Source organism: Anolis carolinensis, chromosome 3 (assembly GCF_035594765.1).
Source record: "Anolis carolinensis isolate JA03-04 chromosome 3, rAnoCar3.1.pri, whole genome shotgun sequence".
NCBI classification, from domain to species: domain Eukaryota; kingdom Metazoa; phylum Chordata; class Lepidosauria; order Squamata; family Dactyloidae; genus Anolis; species Anolis carolinensis.
In genome coordinates, this window is record NC_085843.1 from 49840482 (window position 1) to 49860747 (window position 20266).

Here is a 20266-nt window from a genome sequence, read left to right on the forward strand (position 1 = left end):
ATGCCAGAACCACATAGCAAGAACTGATGGATTGATTTTGGTCTCTGTAAATGAAAAAAAAAAAATCCCCAGAGCCTGGTCTTGGCTGCTTCTCAAAGTACATCTCACTTGGGAGTCTGGCTGTTGAATCCAGACAAAACACCTTGTGTCTGACTATGTGATGCCAAGCAAATAACTTGCCAACTCTCAGGCCTGGTGTACAATGTTGCTGATACCAAACTTGAAATAATTAACTCAGTTCAAAAATGTCTTCCTTCACACTGTATTTGATAGGGTTCTCTTGGGACATTTTGTTGCTTGAGGCAAAGGAAATAGTCTTCCCTTTTATTCCATGTGGGAAATACAAGTAGACTCACAACATTTGCAGTAGAACAACGTTTTCAATTCCATCTGAAGATAGAAAACTGGCTTGTAGAGTACAGGGCAGGTAGATGGGTACACAGTTCTTTCCTTCCAACACATCTCCAACATTAAACATCTGCCCCATTTTACCTAATGATAGGACTGGAATTTCATACAGAGTGAGAAAAATACCATATGGCCACCATATTCACTGATGCAACAGGAGAGAGCGGCTTCGAGCAATATGGTACATTAAAAGAGATAGGTAGGGAGGGAGGGAGGGAGGGAGGGAGGGATGCTATATTTATTAAAATGAATATAGTGTCCCTACTTCATGGATTTCCACTTATCGCAGGTGGGCCTGGAATGTAACCCCCACAATAAATGAACAAGCACTGTATTAAATATAGTTACAATTATCCATTTTTGTTATTAAACTATAAATATAGCAATATTATGGGGTTTTTCTTGAAGTAACACACCACCCAAGTTATGCTTGGTTTTTTGGCGAATTTTGACACACCAAGCTCAAAAGATTGCCCATCACTGTTTTAGAAACACTTTAGAAGTGAACCAACGCCCCTAATTTTGAAACTTTTTAAAATCAATCGTAAATGCCTACAAGTGTACTATATTCTAAATCATCTGGGCAGCCGACATGCATCATCAATATAGACCTGCTGTTTTCTTGCTGCAAATCACTCCTTTTCAAAAATTGCTTTATATGAAATGAAAGGGAAAAAATACATTTGGCTTTGTGTATACACTTCTACATAGAACTATTTGAATCCCTGAAAGCTAAATACAAGTAAAGATCTTTGTAAAATTCAAGATGCCTTAAAGCCTAACGCCAATTGCTAGAGTAGATTCATTTAATCAATGGGATTTGCATAACAAATAACTAGCCATTCTTCTGTTGACTCAATGGCCTCCTCTAATTGAGACAAACAATTGAATTTAGTCTTATAGCTGCAATTGATAGGTACCTTTATTTATTCAAACTTAAGGTTGACTGAGCTTACTGAAAACTTGCTTCCAGAAAAGATGCATACTTTTCTGGGAATAAACCTCATTAAATTTAGTGGATATCTCTAAACAATACAATGTCTTTTGACTAATAGCAATAGGAGTCTTATGTTTGAAAACAACCAAGATTAGTTTTTGTATTAAGGTGTTACAGTGCAATGATGCTGTAATAAAATCATGCTGTTTTGAATTGTGAAAATGTCTCTGTGCAGGCTGTTTAGGTAGCAATTACAAAGAGGAATGTGAGGTGTGTTGTTCTTTCTGATTAAATTAACATTACAGTGTTTCAATATTATAGCAATATATATCTCATTCATTGTTTAAAGAATTTTAGCCGGAAAATATTTTAGTGTTAAATAAAAATCCATTTTAAAGGAGAGGAAAATCATATGGTGGCTGTACTGAAAGTGTATTGGGTTGCAGTACAGTAGAGTCTCACTTATCCAAGCTAAACGGGCTGGCAGAAGCTTGGATAAGTGAATAGCTTGGATAATAAGAAGGGATTAAGGAAAAGCCTATTTAACATCAAATTAGGTTATGATTTTACAAATTAAGCACCAAAACATCATGTTATACAACAAATTTGGCAGAAAAAGTAGCTCAATACGCAGTAATGTTATGTTGTAATTACTGTATTTACGAATTTAGCACCAAAATATCATGATATATTGAAAACGTTGACTACAAAAATGGCTTGGATAATCCAGAAACTTGGATAAGCGAGGCTTGGATAAGTGAGACTCTATTGTATCTTCATTTTTCTGATTAAAAATGAAAGTACATAAAGGAATATCATTAAAGATCTCTATTCTAGGCTTGTGCAACCCAGGTAGACTGCCATCTGTTTAGGTGTCCCAGATTTTGACGGAGTCCCAATCAATTTTTTGGGAACCTCCCGAATTCAAGAGGACAGAAATCCATTTTCGATCTGGGAAGCCGAAAGATTCATTTTCTATCCGGCCCATTATGGGAAGGACTTCCCAGGCTCCCCTTCCCATCATTTTAGGAATTGTTTGTCCTTATATCCTTCATTAAGACCTGGATTAAAAGTTAAGATACCACTCTTTCTGTGATCCTTTCTCTTCTGTCTGTAGAGGAGACTGGGCGTATAAATTTGTTAAAGCTGTTTCTTCTGTAAAGGAGACAGGAGCTGAAGATGCATACTCTCTCTCCCTGCAGCGGGCAATTTTCCAAGGCATTTTAAGGAGGCTTCCCATTTCCCAGAGAAGGAAAAGGGATCGACCTGGAGGTATCCTATCCTGAGCTTCCTTTAAAAAGCTCTATCTTCCCTCTTGATTTGGAGGCACTGGAGTAGTACCTTTCACCCCATCCCCGCACTCCACGTGTAACTGAAAGCAGCTGGTTTTGACAGCCACTGTTCTGTTGCAGATAGTAAAAAATGATGGTGAAGCCCATGCCATTACTGGCTTTTGAACCAAACGAGCAAGCCAAAGGCAAACATCCATAATGAATCTATGCACAAGCCTACTCTATTCAATAAAGATCATGGGTGGATCCACTTTGCACAGTTCTGTTAAGTCCATACCACTTACACAGCCATGGTCAATTTGCAGTTTGATAAAGTCCTTAAAATTATCTAGTCTTTGCCCCAGCAATTCAAACTTGGGCCTCCATGTGAAACAAAGGTCGACTATTGATTTACAGATTTTGCATTTCAGCTATATAATTTAACCAATTCCATTCTCTGTGTGGGAGAAAACACCCCAAAGGTTAGGAGATGTCACTAATCAGCAAAGAGTTTATTTAGTATATGGTCACATGGTACTTTGCTGCACCAAATGAAATGAAAAGAACTGCTATACATTTTTACTAAACATTTTTAAAGCAACATATGACAATCTCTGTGTGTAAGGTTTTTGTTTCTTAAGAAAATGTACATGGTTTGGTTTGAACACTGGATTATTATTCAAAGACCTAGGTTTGAGTTTGCATTCAACCATGTAAACCCACTGGGTGATCTTGTGCAAGTCACACTCTCAGCCCCGGAAAACTCTGTAATAGGTACATCTTAGGGCCTTTCTTCACTGGCCCAAAGTTTCAATCAGAAAAAGTACAACAGGTGCTTTAGAGAGGGAATTTCCCCTTTTTCAAAGCTCTGTGCCATCTTTTTGAAATGCCAGGAGTCTTGTGCCACAGTCCCGAGGCTTTTAAAGTAAGTTTTAGGGTGAAAGGGGGAGGTCAGGGAGGGGCAGGTGGCATTCATACTCCTCCTCCCCAGGCTGCATGAGCCCACCGTGAGGACTTGCCTCCATGGCAATCCCAAGAGGCAGTCCTCACACATCCCATACTTGTAAATATGTGTACTTTCTTAGAAGATACAAACCTTTCCAGGTATCTGTTTACCTCGGGTTTATACCATGTTAAACCACATTAGCCTGAGGTATCATTTGGACACCTTGGGCTAATACACCACATTATAGAATAGTGTAGATGGGACCTTAGTGTCACCTTAAACCAAAAGTAATTTGAAGGCACATTACTATGAAAGGTGAGAAACAGACCTGCAGAGCCGATTTTAATAGTTGTACTGAGTACTGGGTGGTAATACTTGGAGCTTGGGTTGCTAGACTGAAAACATACGTTTAATGATTGTACAGAATGGGGAATTTTAGCAGGTGTTGCTCTACAATCAGGTGATATGCAATCCCTGCAGAAATTCCCTTTTCTATGCAACCATTAAAGGTACATGAGTCCCTTCCAGGTTTCTTTCTAGGAATAATATGAGCTGATTTGGAGAGTAAAATCTCCAGTGTCTGCCCTCTCCAAGGAAAGCAATCTGTACTTCACAACAGTTTCCAATTGCACTGGGATTCATCCTACAACAGTTCAGTTATGGGTTCATATTTTAGTTCTTCCTTTTTAGAAAAAGAAAAAGAAAAAAAAGAAATATATTCCAGGCTCTGGTTGAAACATTTCACTCTAAATCCCTTTGTTTTATTTTTAAATCTTTGGTACTAAATAAATACTTCACAGAAACAGCAGTTTAGCATGTAATTGTGCTCACTTGTCACCATCCCTGTTGAATTTGTTCCTGCTTGTTACATGGATTGAAGAAGCTATTCTTATCCAGTTCCAATCTGTTCCTCATGAATTGTGCATTTGGTGAGCCAAGAGTAAAATCTTTTGAGTTTCAGGACCCAAAGAAGCACTATTATCTTAGATTGTTCACTCTCCAGGAAGTCATTAGATGCAAAAACAGCACAGGAAGCTGTTCAAGATGTTCAAACAGGAGAATAAAATGTGGAAGTATTCCTTAAATTTAATAAGACTACATGTAAAAAAAATAATTTCTAGCTTTGTTGTACATTTCATTGGGTATGTAAAAACATTATACTCCTAATTCTATTATCTGTGTGCTGAATTGACTCAATGTTTGAATGTGTCTTTAACAGAAATACGTTTTCTAGCACCCTTTTAAAATATCTGCAGAATTGAGCTCCTAGGCCAATTTATGTATAGTATTTTCACAAAAATTGGTAAGTTAGAAGTATATGAATCTGCTTAAGTGCCCCTTTGCTAAAATCTATTGTGCCATTATGCTGTACGTATCCATTGTAAATTCTTTTTTCTCTACTTAATAAGCTCCTTGTAATAGGTTTGCATCCATTATAAAAATCACAGATACAGACTGATCTAGTCTTTCGGGGGAAAGAATATAAAATAATGTGAAAACCACAAGGAACTTCGTGGCACCTTGAAGACTAGTTAAAACAGTTAAAATAGTTAAATAACAATGGGAAGTAAAAGATTGAGAAGCTCCATTCTGTCTGCAAAAAAACAAGACCAGGGGAAATTGTTACATAGGTCATGAACTGCAAATATCAAAAATCACAGTAAAGCTAAATAACACTATGGTCCCTTCCAGATAGGCCCTATAACTCAGGATCTGATCCCAGGTTTTCTACATTAACCTGGATTATGTGAGTCCTCACTGCCAGATAATCTGGGATTAACAGAAAATCTGTGATCAGATCCTGGGGCATAGGGTCTGTCTGGAAGGGCCCTAAATCAATTGTGCCAAAATACAACCTTAACTTGAAAACACAATAATATTTGGAAGGTGTTGATCCCTAATTCTTCAACCATGTTTATGGGTCTTTTTGTTCTGATAAGCTCATCATCTTTAACAGCTGTATGGCAAACAAATGCAAGATAACCATTGCTTTGCTGGAAAAAGCCCGACCTAATGGATTTGATTGGAGCAAGTGGAAAAGATTTTTGCTCTACTTTCTTTTTGAACAATATACCAGTATTCACACTTTTCTTTATACTAAAATAGGTTTAAACATGAATTCTTGAGAAAGTAAGAGAGATGGGTTTTAAAGAATCATAGAATAATAGAGTTGGAAGAGACCACATGGACCATTTAGTCTAGCCCTGCCCCTTCCGCTATATTGGGTTTGTTTAGGTACTCAGTGGATTGATTTGTTTTGGGGTTGTTTTTTTTTTAAAGATACAATTGTTTAGACTCTTTCTCTTTTCCATCAGAATTGGTCTACCTCATATAAAGTTAGTGGGGCTTCTTTAAATATCTGTTTATATTTGCATTAAAGTAGGGAAAATAAAATTTCAACAAGCACTCTTCTTTCTTCTTATGTGCTTAACATTTTATTTCCCAAGCCTTTAAAAGATCTTGAAAGTTCTTTTCAAAATCCAATTACAGAAGCAGTATGAAATTAATTTATGTGTCATTGATTTTTTTAAGAGGCAAGAGGTGGCTTCAACTGTTCAGAACAATTAAATAATTTAAAACTTCCATGTTGCCTAAACAACAATAATATGGAAAGTGATGGACAAATGAAAATCTGAAAATCAATTACTAATCTACTAACTGACATTGGGCGAGCCTCTACTGGCTTTAAATGATTATTTCCTTTTGAATAGAAATGAAAACTGGTATGTGTTGATGGGAAGTGCTTATAAATGCTAAAAATTGACAGGCAGAAGATATCTACGTAAATTCTGCCACCCAGGAATGATAACTTGCTTTTCAAATATACATTGTCAGTCCCATTCGATTAGTGATATTCCAAAATGATGCAATAATGTTTAAAAACTGCACTGAATTGATTTTAGCATTGCCTAAATGTCAGAATTTTTTTTACTCATACAGATCTTGCAATTAACTCTCCAGAACATTTGCCAGATCCTTGTTGAGAAGTTACAGATGAGTGTCAGATAGGCCCATCTACACACGCTATAAAATTCAGAATGATGTGGATTATAAGGGGGGAGAGGGGCTGCTGCTGCAGTTCAGAGCATTTCTCCAAACCGAGTAAGAAAAAAATGCAGCTCTATTGAATTGATTTGGCATAAGGGGAGCTTTGTGGATGCAGCAGGAGCTTTTTCACAGTTCCTAGGGGGAGAATATCTGGAGTGGAACTGGATGCACAATCTGATCTGGATTATGTGGCTGTGTAGAAGAAGCCATAATGACTCCTATCCTGATCACCCCAATCCACACTTACTGGACTGGACAACAGTTTCATCCCTATTGATCAAGAATCAACTAACTGAAATCTCACTCCCTCTCATGATCTGTTTCATGTGCGACAGGAGGAAGTTGGACTTCTGTCACAATTCCTCCTGTGCCGAGTTTATCACATGAGGCGGGTTTATCAGCCAGCTGCTTCACAACTGGCTGGAGAACAAGTCATCATTTATCATTGCCCAGTAAGTGGGAATTGGGGGACTTTCATAGTCTCTATGAATTCCCCAAAATTTGGGCTATTTGGGGATCATAAATATGAAACAGTCGATGGTACAGAACTAAAGTTTTCCAAAAAATAGATAGCATAACATCTAGGCTATAGGATTTTGTTTAATGTAAATTAACTTTGAAATAGGTTTATTGCAGTCAGCTATGTTCCCCAAAGGCTTCTTTGTGAGGAAACATTGGGAGAAAACAGAAATGCCTAGGTTTTGATTCCCAACATTGGCTATGTTGGGTAACGATCAATTAAAAACACTTGCCCATGCCATTGTAGGAAACAGGAGGTCACCTTGAACTTTAGCTGTCATTTCCCAAATCCCCAATGTGCAGCACTGTAGAAACTCTTCAGTTGTAGCAATACCTGGCTACAAGAGGTTTTGGGAGTCATATTTGATCATTAACAACTGTAAACATGAATTTGTGTATCTTCAAGTTACCTGTTGACTTATTGTGCTCCTGTGAATTTCATAGAATTGTCATAATCAAGGAATACTAATGGATGGTTTTGCCAATTCCTTCCTTTGAAATATAGCTTAGAGCAGAGTGTCAAACCCATTTTCATTGAGGGCCACACCAGCCTTATGGTTGCCTTCAACCTGAATCCAAGCTGAATCCATGGATGGAACATTCGTGGAAACAGAGGGCCAACCATATATTTTTTACATAGAGCTTTTTAGTTTTTACCCAGTTTCTGATGGGAATAAAAACTCCCATCACTTTTGATCATCGACAGACTGGGGATAATGGGAACTACAGCCCAACAGCACTTGTGGCTCTGAGGTCGAGGAAAGGCTAAAGGACATTGAAAAGTCAGACATCATATCCACAAACTTGTGTCTAAATTCAAATCCCACTGTCCTGACTAAAAAGAACAAACCCAGCTTTCCAGAGCATCACCATTCCCATCAGCTGTAGTCATGATGTCTAATGATGAGGAATATAGGAGTTGTGATATAGCATTTGGAGGATCACATAAAATGACATGTGGACTGGATTCAGACTGTGGGCCTTGAATTTTTCACGTGTAGTTTAGAGCATCTGCTATTCCTTGGCAGTCTCCAGTCCAACTGCTAAGCAGTGCTGACACTACTTAACTATCTCATAAATACTGAAAACGACAAAAGACAGTATAGTTTCTAGAGGTGTGCAAAATTCCAGATGTCATTATGGATTTCTGAAATTTCGGTGTTTCCGAGTTACAAAACATTGAAATACAGTGTGGTTAGGGCTCCTCTAAAATATTTACGGATAAGTTCAGAAAATGAGTTGTTTTGAACTTTTTTTTCAATGTAATATATTACTTCAGTGCCCTTGGAGCGGGTACCTGCTGGCGTGATTTGCAAGGGTAGCTGCATGCAGTTGTTCCTTGTCAGCCAATCAGAAGAATTAAGCCAATCACACGGCTTTCTGCAAAGCTGGTCTATACATAGCCACGTGGAGCTCTTCCATTTTCTATGGGTGGTGTGGCATTCTTTCTGCCAGTTTCAAATTGTTTCTTAAAACTTAGGAACGCTACTCTAGCTACTAGCTTTTTAAGAATTCTTTTTCTTTTGACATCTGTCTTCCTTATCCAACTTTTATTTTCCAAATTCCCCTAGGGAGGTGTGGGTGTGTGTGCATTAGGGGGTGAGCTGTGAATTGTAAAGAGCATTTATTGGAAAAAAATCCTAAAAATCAGTAGATGGCCAAAACGTTCTGTAACTTGGCAGGCCTACAGTTGTAAATGTGGCCTACAAGTGTGGCAAATTTCATCCTGATAGCTGGAAAAAAATGTAAGCCTCTGAGATTGACTCAGAGGTACTTACATTGGAAAAATTTCCTAAAAATCAATGGATGACTGGATCTTTCTGAAACTTGGCATGAATGATGCCCTACTCATGCTCTATTGCTGTTGAGAAATTTAAGGGGGTACCTAATTTTTAATAGAAATTTTATTTGTAGATATTTTAATTTTTTCCCTAAAAATCAGTGGATGACTGAAACATTCTGAAACTTGGCAGACTTACCGTTGTAAATGTATTCTACAAGTGTGGCAAGTTTTATCCTGATATCCATAAAAATGACAGAAAGATGTACTCCACAAGTTTCCTCTTTGGGGCTAATGGACCAAATCTTACTGAAACAATAGCAACATTCTGGATTTTGAATTACGAATTGAAATTCTGCTCTGAATCTTCCTGAAATGAAACCGGGAGGAGGGGGGGATCCAAAACTCAAAATGAAACTGAAACATATGTCTGTGGTTTTGCACACTTCTAATAGTTCCTCTGCTAAACAGGGGGAGAAAACTAGATGGAGAAAGGAAAAGTTGATCTCCTTCATTGTCTACCATTGAGCAGTTCTAGGCTTGACAGACTATGATGATTAACAAAGCAGGGAGTGTTGAGGAAGCAGTCATGTTGCAGGAGTCATTTCAACAAAGGGGTTGAAATGCAAAAAGTCAGAGAGGAAATGGACTTAATCAGTGCAGTTCAAGCTTCACAGGGGACTCCCACTGGCAACTACGAGAGACTGAGCTTTGCAAAGTGGGATAGTGAGATCCACTATCAGGAAATCTACCTATAGAACTTGACAGTGGCTTCATGTTTTCTAATAATTTATTTATTTTATTTATTTCCATCATTTCTATCCCACCCTTCTCACCCAAAGGGACTCAGGGCGGCTTACAAAACTGGCAGAATTCGATGCCAATACACAATAATACAAAAGAATAAAACATAAGTAGAAGGAGCCCGGGTGGCGAAGTGGGTTAAAGCACTGAGCTGCTGAACTTGCAGTCCAAAAGGTCCCAGGTTCAAACCCCGGGAGCAGCGTGAGTGGCTGCTGTTAGCTCCAGCTTCTGCCAACCTAGCAGTTCGAAAACATGCCAATGTGAGTAGATCAATAGGTACCACTCCGGCAGGAAGGTAACGGCGAACCATGCAGTCATATGCCAGCCACATGACCTTGGAGGTGTCTATGGACAACGACGGCTCTTCTGCTTAGAAATGGAGATGAGCACCAACCCCCAGAGTCAGACATGACTGGACTTAACGCCTTTGCCTTTACTTTTAGTTAAAAACAGATTTAAAATAATTCTGATGTTATTGAGCTTGCCTCTATGCTTGGTGCTTTTAGTACAGTAAAAAAGAGGTCATTGTCTGAATTATGTCACATACAATGTAGTCTGCACCATAAGTCATGATATGACTCTGAATGCATTCTGCTCGTATATCTTTAGAAATGTGCAGGCGTTTGGGATCATTAAGTGGTTCAAAACATTTGTTTCAGTGAGTCATAGCTTGGGGGTGCTAATCCCAGTGAATTGAATGAGGGAGGGCTGCTTCCTTCCTCTAAGAAAGACAGATTCTGCCAATTGTTTTCTGCTTTGTGGCAGTTCTGACAAAAGACACGCTGATGAGCACTGATTGGAGAGGAAGACGTTTGTTTTAGGTTTATTTTTCTTTTGTTTTGATTTAAAATATTTGTGTTTCTGATGTCTAAGGGATGAAGGGAAACAGGACAGACAGACACCTCAGGATTTGTCTATTAAATCTTATGCTAGTTTTTTTTAAATAATATCCATTAAATGGAAAAGAAGTATCATGAAAATCTGGTATATTTTATGCATCATAAAAGTATATCCATTATATAAAAAGGAGAATTATACAAATGTTTGTGAACTGTATATGACGTTATATTGTGAACTGTATATGAAGTTATATTTTCTATCAGCTCTTTCATTAAATATTTAGTGATTTATACTGATTTTTATTATAGTCAGTGCCTCTTTAGAACAAGGCAGAATTCCAACTTGTGTAAAGGAGGCAGTTCTGAGGTCCATATTAAAAAGGCCACCCCTGAACCCTTCTATAATGGACAAATATTTTCCAGTGTTTTGGTTTACCTTTGTGGATGACCTACATAGAGATCTGGACAGGGGGAGTGTGTCCCTGTTGGTTCTCCTGGACCTCTCGGCTGCTTTCGATACCATCAAGCATGGTATCCTTTCTGGACTGCCTCATTGAGATGGGGCTTTATTTATTTGCTTTATTTATACCCCACCTTTCTCCCTGTGGGGGGACTCAAAACAGCTAACAACCACACACTTTGCTCACCATTTAAAACAAGATGAATAAAAAAATTAAAACAAACAATTAAACAATACTGTGTGGGTTAAATGCAGCTAAAATAAGATAAATACAATTAAAGTGCATTTTAAAATGCATAATCCTCCCCAAGAAATCCCACTCACACTGGTTCCATTCCTTCCTGGAGAGATAATCCCAAAAAGTGGTGCTAGGGAATTCTTTTTTTGAGCCCTTGACCATTGGTCTTTGTGGTCCCTCAGGCCTCTGTCTTGCCGACCATCTATGTGAAACTGCTGAGAGAGGTCATGTGAAGTTTTGGAGTCCAGTACCATCTATTTGCAGATGATACTCAGCTCTATTACTCATTTTCATCTAAAGCCTAAGAAGCTATGCTGGACCTAAATCAGTGTCTTCAATCAGTAATGGTTTGAGGGTAAACAAATTAAAACTTAATCCAAATAAGACAGAGGTGTTCTTGCTTAGTCGGAAGGCAAAGCAAGAAATAGAGATTTGACCTGTGTTAGATGGGATTACACTCCCCCTGAAGACACAGGTTTACAGCTTGGGAGTACTTCTAGACTTCGTGCTGAACCTGGAGGCCCAGGTTTTGCCATGGTCAAGAGTGCCTTTGTTCTTTTAAAGGTTGTGCACCATCTGTGCCTGTTTCAGATCATGTCAGATTTGGCCATGGTGATACATGCCTTAGGACCTCGTCACGTTTGAAAAATTCCCAATTGTAGACCACTTCACTAATGCAGCCAGCACAGAGCCAGCCGGATCTTATTACATGACGCATACTACTTCTTGGTGTGGGGGGCTCTGTGCTGGTTTCATCATCAAAGTGTTCTACGACGGGGAATTCTGAACATGAGAGACTACCCGTGTTCAGATTAAAAGTCATGGGGACAGTGTGGGAGCATGCCAGAAAGGTACGCTTTCCATCATATGATAGGCAAGCGGGTGATGCAAGGCTCTGGGCAACAGATTTGCCCCACTGTCCCATGATTTGCCCCTCTGCACTACAGATCCTCCCTCTATCCCCTGCATCAAGGACCTCCATGTGATGAGGTCCTCAGTTAAATCCCATTTGGTTTACTGTAATGTGTTCTACATGGAGCATGTTCAGAAACATTATCTGGTCGAAGGAGCTCCAGCCAGACTGTTAATTGGGGCTGGCTGCAAGAAATGCACAACCCTTTGTTGCAGGCATGTAGCCGGGGGGAGGGGGCTTGAGGGGCTTCAGCCCCCCCCCCCAAATGCTCAGGGTGGTCCGCGAGAAGGCTTTACATTTATTATTTGAACTGTTATGCTTATTCATATCATGATCTGATCACCATGCTCAATATATCCCATATGCATGGGGGTATTGGGATAACAATACCAAAGGTTTGCTAGGGTAGATCCTCTCTCACCCAGATTCAGCCCCCCCCCCCAACCAAAATCCCAGCCCCTCCTGAATCAAAATCCTGGCTACAGGCCTGCTTTGTTGAAACAGCTACACTGGCTGTCAGTCTATTTCTGGGCACAATTCAAAGGGCTACATAGGATTTTATAGATAATAATCATCACATTGAATTGTGGCCAGAAACAGAGTGGCAGCCATGGATGGATATGATTAAGAAAGAAGGAAGGTCAAAGAATTGACTGTTTCTACTGTCATCCTAAAGAAATGCAATATATTTAGATTGTGAACAGGAATGTGGCTACAGGGATGAAGGCATTGCTTTCCAATAGGAATCCTGTCTCCCACCATGAAATTTTCCTCCGGTCTCCACATTCAAAGTAGCTTAAAACTTCAGTAGAGCATTTAGAAATACATTTGTTGCATTCAATGAAAGGGGGAAGACAAAGCTACCAAGGGAATATGAATGCGGCTAATAAAAGGGTTCTAAGAGTGAATAGATCCCAGTCTCCCCTCCTCTCTGCAAGGCTTAGGCATTTCAGGAGTTAAGAAAAAAAATCTTTTGGGGGGGCAGAACACTTCTTGCAAGGCAATGGCCTCATTTCCCCCCTCTCCATAGCTATATCCTTGATTATGAAATAAGTAGCTATCAAATATTAATATTCCAGAAAAGCCAAAATAGGGCAAAGTAGGAATATCTGGTATTTTAACATCAAGGGCCTCTTTAGGGGTGGAGGATGGGAGTTAGTTTATTATTTCATGACATTCCTGCTTCAAAGCCTCCCTGCCTCTCTCCCTCCGTTGGGGCACTGTACCTTCCCTTTAAGCCATGTTTAGAGGACATCCGTCTGCAAGGGAATCATTTCTTGCCTCTAGCAGGAAGAGCTCTCTCACCAAGTTCTCAGAAAAAGGTTCGCTTTGTGAATAATTGAAAGTCTCCCCAGAGTTCAAGATTTCCTTTTTACTGTGGGACCGCCTGCACTCCTGTGTTCTTCTGAGATACAGTTTAACTGTAATTGTGAAAGAAGAACTGGATTGTAGGGGAGGGCGGGGGTGGCTACCCCCTGAGCAGAAAGATAATGGAATGCCGGACTGGTGTGCCTTCGTTGGAAAGAAAGTAATTTTTTATCATTCAGACAGACTTCTTGGGAAGTAAAAGCATCAATAGAAGATAATTGGAAGAGTCCCCTTGCCATTATTCCAAATGTGGGCAAAGTTAATGTGTACCAGGAGATTTGTTTTCCTTATTGATATGTTTGAAACTTCCAGACAAGATTTGACCGCCACCTACTGGCAGTTCAGTATAGTTGGCTGGAGATGCTGTGAATTCCAAAGATGTGATCAATGTAAATATGCGCATGTGTGCAAATGTATATAATACAACAGAATCTTCTCCAGTATCTAGTTAAATTATGCTTTCCTCTGTGCCTAAAGTGATGTTTTAATGGGGGAAGGGAGGAGAACGGACGGACGGACGATAAGATGAACTCTTAAGTGATGTCTCTGATAGGACTAATGTGAAAACAAACATCCCATATCTTAATAAAGAGACATTCTTGAAAAGTTTTTATGTGCTCATTTCAAACACAGATTTTTTTTTATCGTGTTAGAAGCGACTTGAGAACATATTGCAAGTCTCTTCAGGTGTGAAAGAATTGGCTGTCTACAGAGACATTTCCCAGAGGACACCCAGATGTGTTGCTGGGAGGCTTCTCTCATGTCCCCGTAAGCCAGAGCTGACAGATGGAAGCTCGCCCCATCTTGCGGATTCAAACCGGCAACCTTCAGGTCAGCAACCCAACCTTCAGAATATTGTCCCAGAATATCCTAGGCTGACATGTTTTCAAATGGATTTGCCAAATTAATTCTAGAGCCAGAGCTCCTATTGTTTTAATGTTTAGTGGAGCCTTGATCAGGAAGTCTTAACATAGAGTTCACTTAGGAAAGGTGGCGGTAGGACCAGAGAAGCATCCTGCTCTGTTTCTGAAACTGAATGCACAAAAATGACATCATACCCGGGACATTTTTTTCATCTCCAAGAGATCATGGAGGATGCCGGCTGTTGCATGTCCGACTACAGGAAAACAGCTGGGTTCATCACTTCCACTGATCCTTTCCTTCCAGTAGCCTGTAAGAGCCATGATAGAGTATCTACATCAAAAGATGGAGTTTAGAAGTCATGTCTTCCTGACTGACAATAGACTAAATATTTAAGCAACCAGAGCCATGTTTAGATAAAACACACACTCGGCCCAAAACACATGCACACAATGCAAAAATACACCACAGCCTCTCTAAAAGCATTATATCTTACATGAGAGATACCTCTACCCTTTTGTGAATGTTGCAAGGAGGCATTGGGGATATAGAGATTTTGTTGTTGTGTGCTTCCAAGTCTTATGATGATCCTAAAGAAAATTCTTGGACTGAGATTGTGTGACTTGCTCAAGGTCACAAAGTAGGTTTTCATTGCTTGCAGGGAATCAAACCCTGGTCTTCAGAGTCGTAGTCCACCACTCAAAGCACTAGACCAATAGTTCTCAACCTGGGGTCCCCAGATGTTTTTGGCCTTCAACTTCCAGAAATCCTAACAGCTGGTAAACTGGCTGGGATTTCTAGGAGTTGTATGCCAAAATCATCTGGGGACCCCAGGTTGAGAACTACAGCACTAGACTATGCTGACTCTCTACTGGTAGGGGCACTACCGGCAAGCAAAGCATATTTTACATTGGGGAGGAAAACACATTACTTGCTCCCACCCTGCTATTTTATTTTAGCCCAACTGTAACCAACATCTAAACTTGTTCTTCTAAGCTTGAGCAGAATAAATTAAGTTACACAGCTGAGTAGGAATTTCTTTTCTCATTGTTCCTGACTCGTGTGTTCCTGGACGTATGACAGATGTATGCAAACATGGTCTACTGAAAACCAATGCAGAAGAATAATGGTTGTTAGCATACTTCTCTGAGGATAGTACCTCCTGACCTAGGAACTGCAAAGGTGACCCTCTGGAGTACATGGCATATATCATGTTGTGCCTGTGCTGTCGAGTCCAATTGTGATGAATAGTTATAGGATCAATAAAAGTGCTGCTGTGCAATTTTTCTAGTGTCACAAAGATAGCAATATATGCTGACCTCTTGTTCTTTCTTCTTTTTTCAGTTAACCAGAGAGGAAAGAAGAGAAGGAATGAAAGGAACAAGTTGAAAACAAAACAGCATCCCTATAAAATCATGTCCAAAAGGACAGGCGGAGAAGATGTTGAAATTATTCACAACCCAATTTTTTTCTTCTAGGCTTCCCTCCGTTCCTTTCTGTTTAATCAGGCCTTGAAAAGTAATTTTTTTATGGCAGTTTCCAGAATCTAGCCATCCAGCATAACCATTGCCATATTGGCTGGGGATTGTTGACCCCCCCCAAATAATTTCTCAAACTGTTTATTTTATACTCACGAATGCCAATTCAGATTGAATGACAGAATGAACCAAGATATAGGAAAATATTTTATTATTATTTTATTGTTGTTATTATTGTTGTTGTTGTAAACATAAGTAAAATGATACAACTATCAATAACTATTCCACAAGGTTAAATAAAACAAACAAATAATGATATTCCGCTTACATTTTCTCTCAATTTGGTACGTCCTATTTTCTTAACCATACCTATACGACACTTATATCCAACTTGTGTCCCACAGTTTTTTCTCCCCTACACCCCCCCCCCCCCCCCGACAGTCTTGAATAGATTCATTTCCGAATGTCAGGGATGTGTAAAGAGTGGTTTTGTCAGAACTCTCTTGCTTTTCAAATCTCATAATAGTAAGAACTACAATTTTTCATGAAAGCTATGATTTGATATAGGAGCCCCCAGTGGTGCAGCAGATTAAACTGCTGAGCTGCTGAACTTGTTTAAATCTGGGAAGTGGGGTGAGCTCCCGCTGTTAGCAGTTCAAAAACATGCCAATGTGAGTAGATCAATAGGTACCGCTCCCGAGGGAAGGTATCAGCGCGCCATGCAGTCATGCTGGCCACATGACCTTGGAAATAGAGATGAGCCCCAGAGTCGGACATGACTAGACTTAATGTTAGGGGAAAACCTTTACCTTTTACTCTGGTTTGATCTAATAGGCTCAAAACCACAGGAGTGGGCTAACAACTTCCCAAAGCAAAGATGGATTAAATGCAGGCCACAGACCACATCTGGCCCTTTGGGTTCCTGAACATCCTCAAGTTTCCATCCTGCAAAGTCCTGAACCCTTTTTAAAAATATATCAATTTTCAGAGGGTTGTTCACTTGAAAGTCAATCAATTCAACCCTAAACCGGTAGTAAATGTGGTAGTGTACTTCCTCCACCCTCCCAAACTCTGTAAAAGCAAGGGGAAAAGTGGAGGTGAGTATTTGTTGCTGCCCTCCCCATCCTAAAGGTGATCTTAGTGGCATTGTTTGCACTAGCAGATCCAGGATAGCAGGGCTGCTCAGTGCCCTTTGTCCAATAGGCATGAATGGTAAGAAAGAAAAGAGATCAGATGGGGAAGGCATATTAACAAGGATGTGAGCAAATGCCATTCAGAGATTATATCTATATATATGTTCATTTTCAGAAGCTGGAGAGCAACCTCTGAGTATGTTAAGTGTCTTTGGTCAGCATCATGACATAGTTTATACAGGTGGCATGACTGCCTTATAATGATAGTTCAATTAAAATTATCTTTTTACTTGTCTCTTATGCTGAAGCCTCAAGGGTTTTTGTGTTGGAGGTGCAGTGAATCCATTCTCCATTTTATCCCAGAGTTTAAAAGAGCTATCCACAGTGCTGAACTGTATATCCCAATAGGTCAGTGGTTCTCAACCTGTGGGTCCCCAGGTGTTTTGGCCTACAACTCCCAGGAACCCCAGCCAGTTTATCGGGTGTTAGGATTTATGGGAGTTGAAGGCCAAAACATCTGGGGACCCACAGGTGGAGAACCACTGCAATAGGTTCACTGCCTGTATCATTAAATAAATTGCTGTCTTAAATTAATAATTCTGCCTAAAACTGGGCATGTTTTCCCTTCATAGCCTATAGCCACCATAATGAATAGCAAGTGATGCACATAAACACCTCTTAAAGTAAAGGTGGGGAAAATGTGGCCCCTAACTCCCCAAATTCCTATGTACCTCCAAGTTCCCATGGCCCCCAACATCCTTCATGCCTTTAGGGACAATGGGGGCCTAGTATTTTAAAGCCGTCTGACATTATTGCCATCACTATCTTTTTTGCTAGTGGTTTCTCTAGTTAAACTGTGCAGTGCTAATGCTAATGCCCTTTTATTGAATGTGATGTGTGTGTGGGGGGGGGGGGGGGTGACTGATGATATGGGAAAATGTCTTTAAAATCATCAGGTGGGCTCGTGGCTCAAAAAACAAGATTTCAGTTCTCTAAGTCACAACATTGTGTCCCCAGTGTTACATGCAGATGTCTGATTCTGAAAATAGAAAAAGAGGAAGGGGAACAAATTTGCTGTAACACTGTCTTCAGTCATGCTTATTTTGCTTATCAATGTATGTTTTCCCGGGAAGGGTGTTCTACCATCACTTGTCATGCAATGGTGCAAAAAGGTTTTATTTAGTGATAGAAACTGAGGCAAAATGTATCTGCAATTTTTTTAATTAGGAAGTCATTTCTTGTTGTATGCAGTACTTCCTTTGTACCTCCGGGCTAAGAAAACTTGCCTATGGTTTGGTGTTTTAAAATCGTCTTCAGACAGTGGTTTCCTGTAAATATACATTTCCTCTCAGCTATATGAAAAAGAAACTATAAAAAGTTATCGCTCACTGTGCAAAGAATAGATTTCTGTTGTTGCAGAAGACAGAACATTTGGAGCTAAACTGAAGAAGAAGAAAAGCACCCTGAATGTGTAGTTTTTATGGTCTTCATCTAAATCCTTTCTTTGCAGCTCCACCTGAAAATGGAAATGAGATGGCTAGTTTGGGCATATTATTTCATCCTAAACCACTTCATACTAATGCACCTCATCAGTGGTAAGTACTTTTTCTGACAAGGATATAGCTTTTGTCTTGGCAAATCTGTTGTATACCTGAATAAGTATTGCCATGATTGTTTTTTTTTCATCCTTTGAGTAACAGGGTTGTATATTTGAGAGTTTCCTATAGCCATTACTGGCAGGGCCAATCCCAATCTTTTTGTTGTCAAGCATAATAGGGCAAAAGATTTTTTTTCCATGTCAGGAGCAACTTGAGAAACTGTAAGTCACTTCTGGTGTGAGAGAATTGGCCGTCTGCAAGGACGTTGCCCAGGGAATGACCAAATGTTTTGATTCTTGTGGGAGGCTTCTTTCATGTCCCTGCATGGGGAGCTGGAGTTGATAGAGGGAGCTCGTTTGTACTCTCCCCAGAATTGAACTGGCAACTTTCAGGTCAGCAACCCAGTCTTCAAGTCAGCAGTTCTGCCGGCACAAAGGTTTCACCCATTGCACCACCGGGGGCTCCAGTTACTCCACTGATTGCATGTTACTAACCAAAAGTTTGGTCCCATAGCCAGGTCTTTTAGTTTGTTCCTAAATGTCAAGAGAGAGGGAGCTGATCTAATTTCACTGAGGAGGGAGTTCCATAGACGAGGGACCACCACTGAAAAGGCCCTGTCTCTTGTCCCTACCCGTTGCGTTTGGGAAGGAGGTGGGGCTGAGACCAGGGCCTCCCTAGATGATCTTAGTCTCCGAGGCGGAAGGAGATACGTTCAGACAGATAAGCTGGGCCGAAACTGTTTAGGGCTTTATAGGCCAAAGCAAGCACTTTCAATTGTCCTTGGTAATAACAAAATGTACATGAATAACTTTTTTAACAATGTAGATGTGTCCTGGGACATTACTTCATTAACAGAACATTGGTACCAGAGGAAGAATTAACACAGAAAGAATAGGAAAAGTCCACCCAAAAAGTGCCCTTCAATATTCTTCAGCAAAGATTTTATTTAAAGCCAACAACATGCATATGTGAAATAAAACAACTAAGCCACATAAGACTTGCAGAAGCAAGTAAACACAATTTGAACATTCTAGAGACTCCTTGAAAAATGGATTCAGAAATTATTTTCTTTTCTTTTTCCCAGCCTCTACCTTTCTTCTGATTTTCATTTTGGTGGACAAGTCTGCTTTTAGATCAGATGTTTTTGACTTTCAACTCCTAGAAATCCTAACAGCTGGTAAACTGGCTAGGATTTCTGGGAGCTGTAGGCCAAAAACATCTTGAGAATCACTGTTTTAAAAAAATGACACAGAGTTAACTACTGTCCTCTTTTCTGGTTCTGTTCACAACTGCCTTGTCTGTTTTAGGAAGGCATACACAGCTATAATAGGATCACCTCGCATAGAATCCCATCCTTTCTCATCTCAAGCTTTATTGAATTGTTCAGTACTGACCTGCTGATGCAACACAGCACCAAAATGTATGTATTTATTCACTATCCTCCCAGTGCTCATGTTGCTAAAAAAACAAACAAACATTGAAATAGAGTAGGAAAAGGAGGAACTAGGTGGATTTAAAAAGCCTTTGTAAAAAGGAGTGTCATTCTCAAATAATTGCATTATACCTGTATGCTTGAAAAGAAAACTACCAAAAGACTTGCTATTTTGCTAATGTAGACTTTGGTCTTGTGCATACATAATATAGCTGTTGACAAAAAGGCACATT

The 20266-nt window shown here is 39.7% G+C and overlaps 2 protein-coding genes across 4 annotated transcripts in view; both read left to right on the plus strand.

Annotated features, from left to right (window-relative positions):
• Positions 1-16188, plus strand: part of nectin3 (nectin cell adhesion molecule 3) — a 260420-nt gene extending 244232 nt beyond the window's left edge. The window contains exons 8-9 of the mRNA XM_062974877.1: positions 14185-14362; positions 15737-16188. Of these exons, the coding sequence (XP_062830947.1) occupies positions 14185-14362; positions 15737-15870 (312 nt within the window). The 3' untranslated portion in view covers positions 15871-16188. The remainder of the gene's footprint in view (positions 1-14184; positions 14363-15736) is intronic.
• A 204-nt stretch (positions 16189-16392) lies between these two features.
• The window catches only part of cd96 (CD96 molecule), a 53071-nt gene continuing 49197 nt past the window's right edge, over positions 16393-20266 (plus strand). Inside the window, exon 1 of one of the 3 annotated variants that reach the window (XM_062974882.1) lies at positions 16393-18598. In XM_062974882.1, the coding sequence (XP_062830952.1) occupies positions 18526-18598 (73 nt within the window). In that variant the 5' untranslated portion in view covers positions 16393-18525. The remainder of the gene's footprint in view (positions 18599-20266) is intronic. The other 2 variants (XM_062974881.1, XM_016992550.2) reach the window with 2 other exon arrangements.